This window comes from Marmota flaviventris, chromosome 6 (genome assembly GCF_047511675.1).
Source record: "Marmota flaviventris isolate mMarFla1 chromosome 6, mMarFla1.hap1, whole genome shotgun sequence".
NCBI classification, from domain to species: domain Eukaryota; kingdom Metazoa; phylum Chordata; class Mammalia; order Rodentia; family Sciuridae; genus Marmota; species Marmota flaviventris.
In genome coordinates, this window is record NC_092503.1 from 51,494,887 (window position 1) to 51,509,116 (window position 14,230).

Here is a 14,230-nt window from a genome sequence, read left to right on the forward strand (position 1 = left end):
GAGCAATTCTGTGGGTCCCCGATGCTTGGTGCTTAGAAGTCCCAAATGCTTCATCAACTTCCATTTCTTCTAACTAACATTCATTTTGACACCATATACAACTAGTGCAAACTAGGACAGAGCCTTTTCTCTTCTATGCCTGCTACTGCCTTCATTCTGGACTTCAGCATCCCTTCCTGACTGCTGCCCCATCTTCCCAACTGTCCTTCCTCTAATCTGCCTCTTGAACAGCAGTGGAAATGTCTTTCAACAATACAACCTAATAAAGGGACCCTCTTTCTAAAATCCTCTAGAAGTTTCTACTCCAGCCACCCCGAGCACACTGCCACCTAAACTTGCCTAACCTTATTCCCCAGATTGTGTGTGTGTGTGTGTGTGTGTGTGTTGTTGGTGGTGGTGGTGGTGGTAGGGATCTAGATCTGAGAGTTCTTGAAGGATGACTTCAAACCTAGGTCACATGTTACCACCTCCAGTAATCCTTCAACTTTCTCAGGAGTCCTCCTGAGAGGATGCATTTTCCTTATCTTTGTCTGTAGCAGAAATGAGCTTCATACTTGACTCACTCATAGCCCTGAGCGCACAATATGTTTTACTTATCTCTCTGTTTCTTGCACAAGTCCATGAGTTCCTCAAAGGCAAAAAACAGGTTGTCTTCATCTTGGTAACAATCATATCTTATTGTCTATCATGATAGCAACTTAATCCAGGTTTATTAAGTACATGAATGCATTGGTTACTAAAATGACAAGATAATCTAAATGCAAAAAAATTTTAATTGTGTAATTTATGAAATACTTTGTTCATTCCTTTATTGAAGTAGGTTATACTATTGGGCTTGGGCCCAACCCTTAGTACCAGTAAGCAGTGCTATCAATACTAGGTATTTCTGTCTAGATCTCTGCTTCTCAGAGTATAGTCTAAATAAGCAGAATTAGCAATATATTAGAGCTTGTTAGAAATGAAGATTCCCAAATTTCACCCAAGATGTCCTAAATCAGAACTCATAGTGTCACCAGACCTTTAAGGGATTTGTGTGCACTTTGAGGAAGAAGAAGTACTGACTAATTCAGCGAAAAGCTTTCATCAAACTGTATGGTTTTACACACTCTTTGTGCTCTTTTGATTGAAGATACTATTTCTATTGTTTGTATTTGCTAAGAGTTGCTTTGTGGCCTAAGATATGGTCTATTTTAGAGAAGGATCCATAGCTTCTGAGAAGAAAGTGTATTTCAGACATTGATAGATGAAATATTTTATATATGTCTGTTAAGTCTGAATTATAAATTGTATATTTTTAGTTCTATAACTTCTATAGTTAGTTTTAGTTTGGAAAATCTATCCAGTGATGAGAGAGGCATGTTAAAGTTGCCTATCCAATATTATTGTGTTGTCATCTATTTGATTTTTGAAATTGTGAGGGGCTTGTTTGATGTATGTAGATTCTCCATTGTTTGGGCCATAAATGTTTAAGATTGTCATACTTTGTTGATGTATAATCCCCTTAAGCAGTATGAAATGGCCTTCTTTGTCCCTTCTGATTAACTTTGGCTTGAAGTCCATTTTATCTGATATGAAGATAGAAACCTCTGCTTGTTTATGAGATTCATGTGAATGATACGTTTTTTCCCATAATTTTACGTTCAGTATGTGGATGTCCCTGCCTAAGAGGTCTCTTGGATGGAACTGGAGACTATCCTGCTAAGTGAAATAAGCTAATCCTCAAAAAACAAGGGTCAAGTATTCTCTCTGATACGTGAATGCTAATACATAAGAAGGGAGGGGGAGACAAAAGTAGAAGTTCATTGTATTAAACAAAGGAGAATGAAAGAAAGGAAGGGTGGACTGGAGTAGGAAAGACAGTAAAATGAATTGGACATAATCTTCCTATGTTTATATATGAATGCACAACCAATGAAACTCCACATAATGTACAACCACAAAAATGGATCCTAATTAGAATAAGTTATACTCCATATATGTATATCTCAAAATATACTCTACTGTCATGTATATGTAAAAAGAACCAAAAATTTTTTTAAAAATGAAAAAATAAAGAATAAAGATACAAGAGCTTTTGTTCACTGAATTTTAAATTTAAACTGAAAAAATTATAATACTTACAAATTTATTTAAAAATAGCATAATAAATCTATTGCAAATTAACATAAGTCATGTTTTTATAAAAGATAAGCATATTTTACAAATTTAAAATATGTCTAATGTCTGTCTTAAAGGAAGGCAGTTGGATGACTAGTATGGGTGAGGCTCTGGGTTCAATCCTCAGCACCACAAAAATAAAAACAAAAAAGGAAGCAGTTGGATCCTTCTACCTGCTTCCACATCAGTCTGTGATGATGTGATGATGCCTATGTCAGGTACCTTCTAGAAAACCTTACCTCATGCACATGAGAAAATGAAAATCCAAAACATAGATGAAATATTAACTTATCTGGAAAACAGGTTTGACCTCTTTGTATATGCATTGAAATCCATCAATCTAGTTTTGCATAAAACATGCTGACAAATCACGTGAAGGCTAATCTGACTCTTTGCAGCTCTTTTCCTACATTAAAGGTAGAGGGGCCCTGACGACTGAAATGAAGTAAATCAAATTCCATGCATGTCTGATTTTGTCCAAATGAAGTCAACTATTATGCATAACTATAATGTACTGATAAAAGGAAATCCTAATCAAGTACCTATGCTCATGTGGTGACCAAATGTATTTCCTCTCTTGTGAAGGAGTTAGAGTTAGTGCCTGAATGTCTTTCTTAACACTTACCTGCAGTCAATTGTCTAACTGTAACTTTCTTAACCACTGGTTAGAATGTTTATTCTATCTTTCGTTTTTTATTTTTTAGTTGTCAATGGATCTTTATTTACTTATATGTGGTGCTGAGAATCGAACCCACTGCCTCACACATGCTAGGCAAGCGCTCTATTACTGAGCTATAACCCCAATCCTGTTCTATCTTTAAATGAGACAAGTTTTATTAAAATGTAAACTTTCTCCCCAACCACATATTTTTGTCATTTTGTTGCCTGTTTTTTAAATGGCAGAGTATTGAAGGTTAAGGGGAAATTTTGCAATCTCAGGGTAAAAGATTTTCAGAGCAAGGACAAAACTGACAGGCCATCTAGACTAAATCTTCATTTTACAGATAAGGGAATACAGACACAGGAAGGTCGAGCAACTTGTTCTAAAGTCAACCAGCTAGAAAATGAAAGAACTAGAGACCTTTTTCCCTGCCTCCAGCACTCTGTCTGCCAATCTCCCAGAACGTACATCAATGCCTTCTAGGGAATTTCATAACAAACCTTTAAAAGAAGGCAGATGAGGAAAGTCAGTGTTTGCACTCTGATCTTTTAGAGGTCAGGAGAGATTTGGTGGCTTTGCCCTTGAGGGTAATTGCTGCCCATGGCTGCTATGGAAGAATTAAAGTTCCAACAAGGAATCCAAAGCATTCATCAAGCCATAAGGGGACAGAACTGGGAAATTTCTCATTTTTGCAGCTTGATAGTCAATTTGGGCACAAACCATGGCCTAACAACTTATGACGGGCCTGTTTTCTACACAGATGGCTTTCATGTGTCCAAAAAGGACTCAGACAAATTTGACCTAAGTCTATGAATCACCCTGCTACATTGCTTATGGCTTGGTTTCATGGAAGTTGGACAAGGATCTTAAATTTTCTCAGGGATGAGAGATTGCCACCAATTTTGAGCTTGCTTTGGGTACAAATTAATTTCCTCGATTTGCTCCAAACACTAGTTTGTTAATTTTTCCTTTCCCCTTTGCTTCATTTCTTTCCCCAACAAGTATTTCCTGAAGGCTGACTTAATACAAGACAGTTTCAGGAACTATGAAGGAAATATATTAACAATCTCTCTCTGCATATTATACTTTATTTTTCAGTGTTCTCATTGATCGGGCAGTCTGAAAAAGCCTCTAAATTCTATTATGTTACCCAATTCTAATCAGGGTCCATCCTAATGGCTGATAAAATGCCTAAAGAATCTTCAGTTGGGATAGTCTGCCATCCATATTAGGATTCTTCCCTTTTGACTACTGATTTATACTTCCATGTTAGTTAGTCTTTCATTGCTGTGACCAAAATACCTAACATGTACAATGTAAAGGAGGAAAGATTTACTTTGGCTCAGAGCTTTACCATGGTTGTCTGGCTCCATTGCTCTGGACCTAAGTCGAGGAAGAACATTATGGTGAAGGGTTTTGTGGAGAAAAACTGCTCAGCTCATTATAGCCAAGAAGCAGGGATAAAACGGGAGGAAAAGGGCTGGGAACAAGAAATTACTCTTCCGGGGAAAACCCCTGTGACCTACTGTCTCCAACTAGACCTCACTGCCCACAATTTCCACAACTTTCCAATAATCCATTCAAACTTTTAATCCACAAAATGGATTAATTCACTGATGAGGTTAGAGCCCTGATGATCCACTCATTTCCTCAAAGCCCCACTTCTGAGCATGGTTATATTGGGGACCATGCCTTCAACACATGAGCCTTTGGGGTCCACTTCATACCCAAACCATAATGACCTCATGTGAAGCTCAAGCTGTTAGTAAAATAGTCTGACACCTTCTCATGCAGTCACTCTGATTTTAAAAAGGAGCTTTGTTTCTATTATTAGAGAAATAAGAGGAATTTATCAGCCTCACCTCTGGAGCCAGATTGCCTGAATCTGAATCTCACTTTCCTGCCTATTATCTGTGTGACTTTGAGAAATTTACTTATTTCTATCTCTTTATATGTAAAATGCGGGAGGGGTTAGGAACTTACCTCAGCATTGTTGTGAGAATGAAAGTGCTTAAAGCAGTTCATCACTGTTAAATTATTCAGAACCACAAATAGCATATAGACAAAAATAAAGGCTCGGAGTTCAAACTTCTGCTTTCCATCTTGCTTTCCCCAAGGTTCCTCCACAGAACACTGCTTGGAAAAAAAAAAAAAAAAGCAGTTGTTCCGTTAAAGCTCTTGTATCTAAATGTTATTAGGCAATTAGGAGGGTGCTTCCTTGATAGCATTTTAATTCTTATGGTATAATTCTTCACTGAAAACCCTATTCAACCTTCACATACCCTGGTGAATGTAAAGATGAAAGTATTGTCATGCGAAAGACATTTTGTCTTGTGTCATTTCATTCAATCCCGCAGGAGAAGGCTGTGTCTGTTAGCATCACTGGCTCTTACAGCAATAAACCCATCAGCTCTGCAGCTACTGAGGACCAACTCCATTCACATTAATGGCAATTCAGTGCTGAAAGACACAGTGTATGGGGGAGAGGCACTGAGGCTAGGAACATGTACAATGTGAGTTGTGGGAAGAGGGAAGGACACAAGAGAGAAGAATAATGGAAGGTTTTCTGGAGATTTTGAAGCCTGGTCTGTTTCAAAATTGTATGAGGAAGAGGCATTACAGGTAGAAGGATCAGCCTGTTTTGCACTTTCCTTCCTATTTATTATCCTTACTACAAATGACAAAATCATGCAAATCAACCTATTTACTATTTCTTATGTGTTGTTATCCAGGATACTGACTTGTTTGCAGAATGTTCTTTATCTATCTGCCTTCTGCTTAATTTGTGTCACAGTCTGTATAAATCCTTATTGTTCCCATTGTCACAGGCAAGCACCAAGGGGGTATTTTTTTTTCCATTTCATATTCATCCCAAGTCAGTAAGCTGATGCTTCTGGAACATCCAGGATTTGATCTTTCTAATTATCTATCAGAATTGAAATGAGTAACGGATGCATAGTCCCTTCTGCACACAGACTCTAAAGAGAGTCCCCAGGCTGTTCATGTGCACACTGAAGTTCAGGATGAATTCATCTACCATTTGTCTACACTTGCTAGCATCATCTGGGGCTTATATGGCTCCTTTGTGCTGCCCCCCACCCCATCTATTCTATCAAGTGTGATGTCTCTTTGTTTAAAGTATTGCTGGGTTGCTACACTTGCTGTCTGCAAAATTTCTTCTGTCTCCTTACCAATCTTTCTTTTTTTGTCTCATAGCACTGCCAGAGGAACACGACAGGGGAGCATTGTGAAAAATGTCTGGATGGTTATATTGGAGATTCCATCAGAGGAGCACCCCACTTCTGCCAGCCATGCCCCTGTCCGTTACCCCACCTGGCCAAGTAAGTCCTAAAAGAAGATGGTCTCTTCTAATGTATATCCCCATTTTTCCCTATCTGAGATTTTTCCACAATCAAAACCTCATATTGAGATGGGACTGAAAAATATATAGAAAAAGTCTCTAATGCAAATGCACTTTGGGGAAACATAAGCATGTGCAATATATGTAATGAGGTGATGATTCTGTTCCCAAAATACTGGAGTGTCTCATCGGGTCATGAAAGGCTCCCAAGTTCCACAGCAAGGCTGGTCTCACCTTTTCTTAGCTATCTCTAGACCTAGAGAGATCTCAACTGGTATTGCCAACAGTCTCGTTATAATATAGCATTTTTGAGTAGTATCACTTCTTCTGACTCTCAGAGTAAAAATGTCCCTACATGAGGCAACCAGTTGTACTTTTCAACCAGAATTAGAACACAGATCAACAGAATGCATCTTTAAGGTCAGTTGGCTCACAGAAGACTCAAAAAAAAAAAGTTCTCACTAACTTCTGACTATATTTTAACCTAAGTAAGAAGTTAAAGAGAATATACATGCATATTAATGGAAATAGTAGAATTATTTTTCATCACGTAAAATGTTTAAATCCAGTAACAAAATCATGTCTGTCCATTTTATTGACTGAAAAGTGGTGGTAAGTAAAATTTAAATGGGGTAATGATGATTGGTTTTCCAAATAGCAACCAATTCTCCAATTTTCTGATACCAACTGGGTGTCCTATAATCAATTCAGTTCTGACTGTTAGTATCTGGAGTTAGTGCATACCCCTGAGGTTAAGGAGTCAGTTTCACAAGACTGCTCCCATTTCAGCTTCCAATCAAAAATGGGGTCTCCTAGCTACCCAAACTTAGGTCCAGCAGACTACAAAGGTGGGGGCTCCTTGAATCCTTCCCTCAGATTAATGACTAGAATGACTCATAGAACTCAGAACAGTACTATACTTATGATTATAAATTTATTATAAAGAACTTAGGAACAATCAAAGGAATAATTATAAGGAAAATGTGGAGGGGAGACAGAAGGAGAGGGTACAGAATCCACACCTACTCCAAAGACACATCCAGGTGTACACAATGACTTCCTAAAAAAGCTGAAGTATCTCTCAATTCCCCACTTCTCTCTCTCTCTCTCTCTCTCTCCAACCCACCCACACACAAACACACCCATTCTCACTGATAAAGAGAAAGAGAGAAGATGGCAACCAGATTTCTCTCTCATTGTTTTCCTTAATTGAATACCAATATTGACTAACATTTCATTCAAGAGTTTATGACAAATTTACAGGGAAATGGATGGCATTAGAGCAGATTATGCTAAGTGAAGCTAGCCAATCCCTAAAAAACAAATGCCAAATGTCTTCTTTGATATAAGGAGAGTAACTAAGATCAGAGTAGGGACGAAGAGCAGGAGAAGAAGATTAACATTTAGCAGGGATGAGAGGTGGGAGGGAAAGGGAGAGAGAAGGGAAATTGCATGGTAATGGAAGGAGACCCTCAGGGTTATACAGTGGAGGGGGTAGAGAGAGAGGAGGGGAGGGGAGGGGAGAGGTGGGGAGGGGGGAGGGGGGAGGATGGGAAAGGCAGCGGAGCACAACAGACACTAATATGGCAATATGTAAATCAGTGGATGTGTAACTGATGTGATTCTGCAATCTGTGTATGGGGTGAAGGTGGGAGTTCATAACCCACTTGAATCAAAGTGTGGAATATGATATGTCAAGAAATTTGTAATGTTTTGAACAACCCACAATAAAAAATTAAAAATAAAAAAAAAGAGTTTATGACAGAAGCCTGACAGTTGATGATGTCAGAAATTATATAGCCCATTTTTCCTTAGAAACCATTAAACTGCCTCCTTGGTTTGTGATCTTTCATATCTGATAGTATTAATAATGTGTGCAAGATAAATGGCACTGAGTATGAGAGTAAAAAAACACAAATATTAAATGTTCCGCTTTTTTCACTCAAGGATGTCCTGATTTATGAGCTCCCTTTTGCTTCATCTAGGTATAATCTTTAATTGTTCATTAATATTCTCCTCTGGAACATGAGTCCTAGCCACACCTGATCTTTATCACACTTCTTCCCTGCCATGGCATAGTTATTTTGTTAAATATATTACCTTTAACTTTCTAGTAACCAGTTCTGGTCATTCAAGCATGTAAATATAGATACTGTATAGCATAATCTGATCAAAAAGGGTTTTATAAGCTTTGAACTACTGGCAATTTATTTGGAAAGTAACATGAACTAAGAAGGCATTCTCAGATGTTTTCTTCTAATTACATTGTCTGATTTTTGCACTTTTTGCCCCCCTTCCCCTGACAAAGATTTCTCATGTAAATTATCTGACATTAATGTCTTGAGATACAAAGCTTTTAGAACATCATTCCCTTTGGACTAAGACTTGGAAACATGAAATCAATCTTACAGTATACTTACTGAGCACTTATTATGTGCCAGTATAAAAGCTGATATTTTTGAGAACTTATTATGAACCAGTTGTGTACTAGTTATTGGTGATACAGCAGTGTATAAAACAGTCAAAAAGTCTTGTCTTCATTAAAATGGACAAAATACAGCAATTTTTGAAGCTCCTACAGTAAATGACTTTACCTTTTGAGCCCAATTATCCAGTATTTTACTTGAACAAGAAGCACTTCTGAAGGCTGTTAGCTTTTTCCAATAAATGAAGCAGAGACTTGCCAGTTGGATAATGAGTCTCCTTAAAAGTGTCCTAAAGAAGGAAGCAGTTGCCAAAGATATGGAGCACAACCATTTCTACCCATGCTCTGTGTGTGTGAGTGGATCCATGGTTCAAAGCAGCAGCTGAGGGACCTCGGCAATATGTTCCCAAGTTAGTGCGTATTCACAGAGAGGAAAACAGATTTGAGGTCAAAAAACCTACTGCAAATTAAAACAGAAAATGTGTTACTTATAAGTAAACAGCATTATGTGGTGGGGAGAGGAATTAGGAAGAGTGTGAAAAACTCTGAGATTTTACAGAATTTTCTCTGTAGCCGCAAAAGTTCTACTGATGGGGAAATACTGGCTATCAAAGGGTAGGAAGTGGGCAACCTATGATCACAGCACTAAAAACATTTGCTTGGGTCCTATAAAGTTCTAACCTTTGATTTGTTCTTTTGACTTATGTTTAACTGACCTCAAATATTAACCACATATCATACCAAAAGTATGATATCCCTTGTCTCTTTCTGCTTTTTAAAAAATACTCGTAGTGCTGCATTCTATAAAATGAAAAGTGTCAGAACATTTTTTTTAAAGCTACCTGATATGGAATCTGAATTCCACTTGAAAGATCCCTGGGTGGAGCCTACAGACCCAGGATTTAGATTTCAGTTACAGTAGCCACATCAGAAAGCATGGAAATAATGCTTGAGGGAGTTAAGCAAACAAAGGACTGAATGGTTTTTCTTTATGTTCCCTGTCGGTTTTCTCAGAGCAAAAAAGCATCTTTCCACTTGAAGGGGGTGCCACAGTGGTTACAGTAGGCTGAGAAAGATTCTGTGTTGTCATTTTCCTAGCCAATAATGGAAGTTGCTCTAAGAAAAACAAACAGTTAATGCTTATGAAAAACAAAAATGAACCTCCTTGGATGGCTGGTGTTGCCTCTGAGTCTGCCGCCATTGCAACCCATGGCCATGCAGTTGTTCCCAGGGACCATTTGCATAGAGTTCATTTATTTATTTTGGGGTTGACCAGAGATCCCCCATGTCCACCAGTAGCTATGGTAATCGCTCCAATTAAAGAAAATGTCATCTGTTTGAAACAGTAGGACATCAGCTAAGGCAGGCGACTTCAGACGCCCCCACAGATGTTTCATCTTCGAGCTGTGGGCGGTCTGCTGGTGGAACACCTTCAAAGAAGATGCATGAGGGTTTGTTCATGTTCTGGACTCAACTGAAGCATTTCTTTAAGTCAGCTGAGGAATAAGAACAAGCAAAATAAAGGGTAAAAGGCCAAGGAAATATAATTTCCTTGGGATGTTTTTACCAAACTGTTAGAAAAAATAAATTGTGGGTATTGCCTTGCACTGAGAAGCACGTACCATTTTCTGACTGATTTTATAAATGTCTTCAAACAAAGCAAACACATCCATTTGCTTTCCTTCAGAGATCATTAGGGTAAAATTGCTGATACGTGTAGGAACGTGAGAGCAGCAGGTCACACTCCATCAATTACCTGGTTCTTAAGCCTAAACTAATTTAAAAGTCTTTAAAATTTTTCACACTCACCCCTACACCTCACACAATTCATGTGTCCCTGTAAATTTTTCCATCCACTTGAATATTAATACTGCATTTCTCCTACTAATAATTAGGATAGCTATTTATGCTGTTGAACCAATGTATTAATTACATTTCTGCCCTGTGTCCTAATTTTATTATCCTAAAAACAAAAAGGGAAGAGTTCCATAGATTAAAATCTTTTTATTGTGAGTCCCATTTCTTGCTTGACAACTTGCTTTGCAACTTTGATCAATTTCAGCCAATCTCTTCACCACAATTCCTAATCTTTAATGTACACAAGGAAAGAAATTAAGGTTCTGTAAAGATTATATAGTTCAGGACTCTTATTAATCTTTAAAAGAAGAGGGTACTGCAGAAAAATATGGGGAAAGTTTTAAATGTACATACAGAAAGTAGTGGGATAAGAGGAAATTCTTATATTAATCTAAAATCACAGGTAAATTTTGATTATTTAATTGCTAGTTTTGAAGTATATATTTGAGACTCATAGTTTAAAAGTAGATGATATATAGATAGATAGATCAGATATACTAGAAATTCCCACAACTTTAAACAAAAAATAATGAAATATCTCTATGGAGAAGTAAGGTATACCTGGAAAATGGTCCTGCCAATGGAGGGGTATTTTCTCTCTGAGCCTGCTGGTCCAAATTTTCCTGAAAGGTAATGATTTAGTTTAAATAAATAAAGCAAATGATCACACCCATTAATATTTAAGGAGGACCAAGGTAAAAATTATGTAATAAAAAATTAATATAGTCTTTTCAATGATATAAGGTAAAAATTATATAATAAAAAATTAATATAGTCTTTTCAATGATATATGGAATTGACTTCTAACATTCACTCACAATTCCAGTTTTGCAGAATCCTGCTATAGAAAAAATGGAGCTGTTCGATGCATTTGTAAAGAAAACTATGCTGGACCTAACTGTGAAAGGTAGGTGAATAAAATTCTCCACTTTCAGTGTGGGTCTAAGGAAGCTTTCTGCTTTTTACTCATTTCTCTGCCACGCCTCTCTTCAGTAGGTCTTACAGTGGATGCTTAAGAAGAAGGGTTGGAGGACCACATTTCAGAACCTCTTGGAGAACTTTCCCCAAATCTCATGCCCTGATACAGCTATGACAATAGGTTCCTTTGGGGTCCAAGCCAGGACTACATCTCAGGATAAAAAGATAACGAGAGAGGAAACTGAGACTGTGCATGTTGGGAAGATACTCTAGGTAGTTTTATTAACACTCCTTTCTCCATCTTTGAGAATAAGTAATAAAAAAGAAAAAGAAAAGAAAAAGAGTGAGGCTTCCTGGGTAAATTTTATACAGCACTAACCTATTATTTAACTCATTTTTACTCCATCTCCTGAAACTCATCTGTGTTTAGATTTTCTGAATCCCTGTTTTAAAATTGTTCTGGGCTTTGCTCAAATAAGGAAGACCTTGGCAACTAAGGATACATGCAAGGCTTCTCATTGAATGATTTCCTAAGATATTTGCCATTAGCCTGCCTGTCAGCTGCTCACGATTTTCTAAGATGAAATGTTTTTCACTGAAAGAGAAGCAAGGTCTTTGTATTTTTAACAGGAACATCATTAACACTGGCCTCACCGTTGTGTTTAGGCATCTAAGTGGTGTATAGTTTTGTGAAGACAGGGAGGGAAGGTCCCAGAGCTACTAGTCAAATTTCCAGTGTAGTCACAAGTCTGTGGGCTGCTCCTCTCAATGACAACACACTCAGGGGAGCCCTCCCTCATCAGATTGGGGCTCACAAATGCCACCTGGGATTTTAAGAGTAAACCTTTAATTATAAGCAATCTTGCCTCCAATAAAACACTCCTGAGTCTCTCAAAAAGTAGTTCTGGAACCCAAAAGAAGCCACAATGTCTGTGTTACAGAGAGAATTTCTACAATATTATTATGATTATTAAATGTGTGAAATGAAGATACTGCTTTCACTCAAGAGATTTGAATTTTTTGCTTTTTGTTGTTTTTGTCTGAAAATGGAAACTGAGACTGGGGGCCCACATGAATTTCATCCCTTAGAAGGGACTGACAAGAGTGATCAGATTACATTGAGTTGATTAATGTTCATGACACACTTATTCTATATTTCCTTACTTGTGGACATAGGAATATGAAGATCCTGATTACACATTTTCTGGTTCACTGGGGGTCTGAGAGGTTGTTAATCAGCCAGTGATGAAAGTTTTCCTCCTCAGTATTTTAGGTTAAACTCAGTGTACTCAGGTAGGATCTGAGCAGCATTGCTAGTGGGTATGCAGTGGTTTTTATGAGAGGAGTTAGTGCCCCTAAATAGAGTTCTGTTGATCAAGTGCAAGGCCTGGCAGAAATGACCTAGCCTTGGCCCTAGGCAACATCATAGCACAGTCATGCAGATAAGTGTTCTGTCAGCAAGAGTGGCCCCAACACTGGCACAGCATGCCCACCCCAGATGTGGAACTGTAGATAACAAATCCACCTTTGCCCAGCAAGGCTGAGTCAGGCCCTGGAATTATAGGATTTAGAAAGAATTTGGGACATGGAAGGTGAGTGGTAAAAGAGATTTAGCATCAGCCTGTATCTGAGCTCAACCACTTGTGATGCTCCTGGGGAAGTTATTAGACCTAAGTGCCATTCCCACATCTACAGAAATGAAAAGATGAAGGAATCCACCTCATAGGGCTATTTCGAGCTGATACCAGAAAACTTTTCATACAGCACCTGGCACTTAATAAATGTTCCATGAGAATTAACTGATGGCAATTTGAGTCCTTGTGGTCATTGTCCACCTGCTGCCTCTGGCATAATGTGTTCCTGGGATGAGTTGGCTTATCTTCTTGAATCTCAATCTCCTGAGCTAGAAATCATGTCTTTGGACGAAACAATGTCACTTATGAATTGCTTCCTATGTTCCTGTTACTTTGTATTCCTCACTAGTCAGCCTCACAACACTCTGAGAGGAGGTCTTGTCATTTTGCCAGTGAGGAAACCAAGCTGAGGGAGGTGGTAGGGCTCATCAAAAGCCGAATTACTTCTAAGCGGGGGACACAGACTTTGAACCATTTGGCTGAGAAGTCTGGATTCTTGTCCTGTCCTCACTCTGTTCTTCCCAAGTGCCTTTTTAAGTGTCTTCTACTTTAGAGGGGTTTTGATGATCAATCAGTTAGATGAGCTGCTGATGTGCTGGGGAACCACTGCTGATGTTATTCACTTTGACAGGAGGCTGCACCAACCAAGGGACCAACCAGTAAGCTTCCCCGCTAGGACCTTTCATCTTTATGGGAAGGCCCCAGTTTGAGGGACTTTCTTAGCTTTTTCTTTTTTCCTATCCACCCCGCTTCACACCTTCACCCCTCTTCTACCCTTCTTAAAGGGACAGTACTGAGATCTTTTACATAAAAAAATCAATTTTCAATTCAGTGTGGAAGGGCACAGCGCAGATTCATCTAAGTCACAATTTCTTGTCCTCGAGGAACATCAAGGCTAAGGGAGGAGACAAACCAGAAAAATCATTCATTACAAAGCAGAAAAAAGTGAATATTAAACACAAGGACAAGCATAATCTACTCAAGAGTTAGTGGAAGAAGTGATTTCTGCCCCATGGAGGGGCTGGAGCATTCAAAAAGAGGTAGCCTTAGCTGCTCCTGATTTGGGTTTGACCCTGGGAGGGTTGGGGAGCTGGGGTTCTTGGTTTAACAGCCAAGTTCTTAGGTTGAGTTAACCTAATCTAAGTTTTCAATATATTGATGAATTTGAACCCCTCGACAAGAGCTTTTCAAAACATGCAGATGACTTGTATGGATAT

General features: G+C 38.4%; 1 protein-coding gene across 2 annotated transcripts in view; it reads left to right on the forward strand.

Annotated features, from left to right (window-relative positions):
• The window catches only part of Lama4 (laminin subunit alpha 4), a 134,345-nt gene that overhangs the window by 38,268 nt on the left and 81,847 nt on the right, over positions 1-14,230 (forward strand). For both annotated transcript variants that reach the window (XM_027928236.2, XM_071613104.1), the window contains exons 3-4: positions 6,035-6,159; positions 11,288-11,368. In XM_027928236.2, the coding sequence (XP_027784037.1) occupies positions 6,035-6,159; positions 11,288-11,368 (206 nt within the window). The remainder of the gene's footprint in view (positions 1-6,034; positions 6,160-11,287; positions 11,369-14,230) is intronic.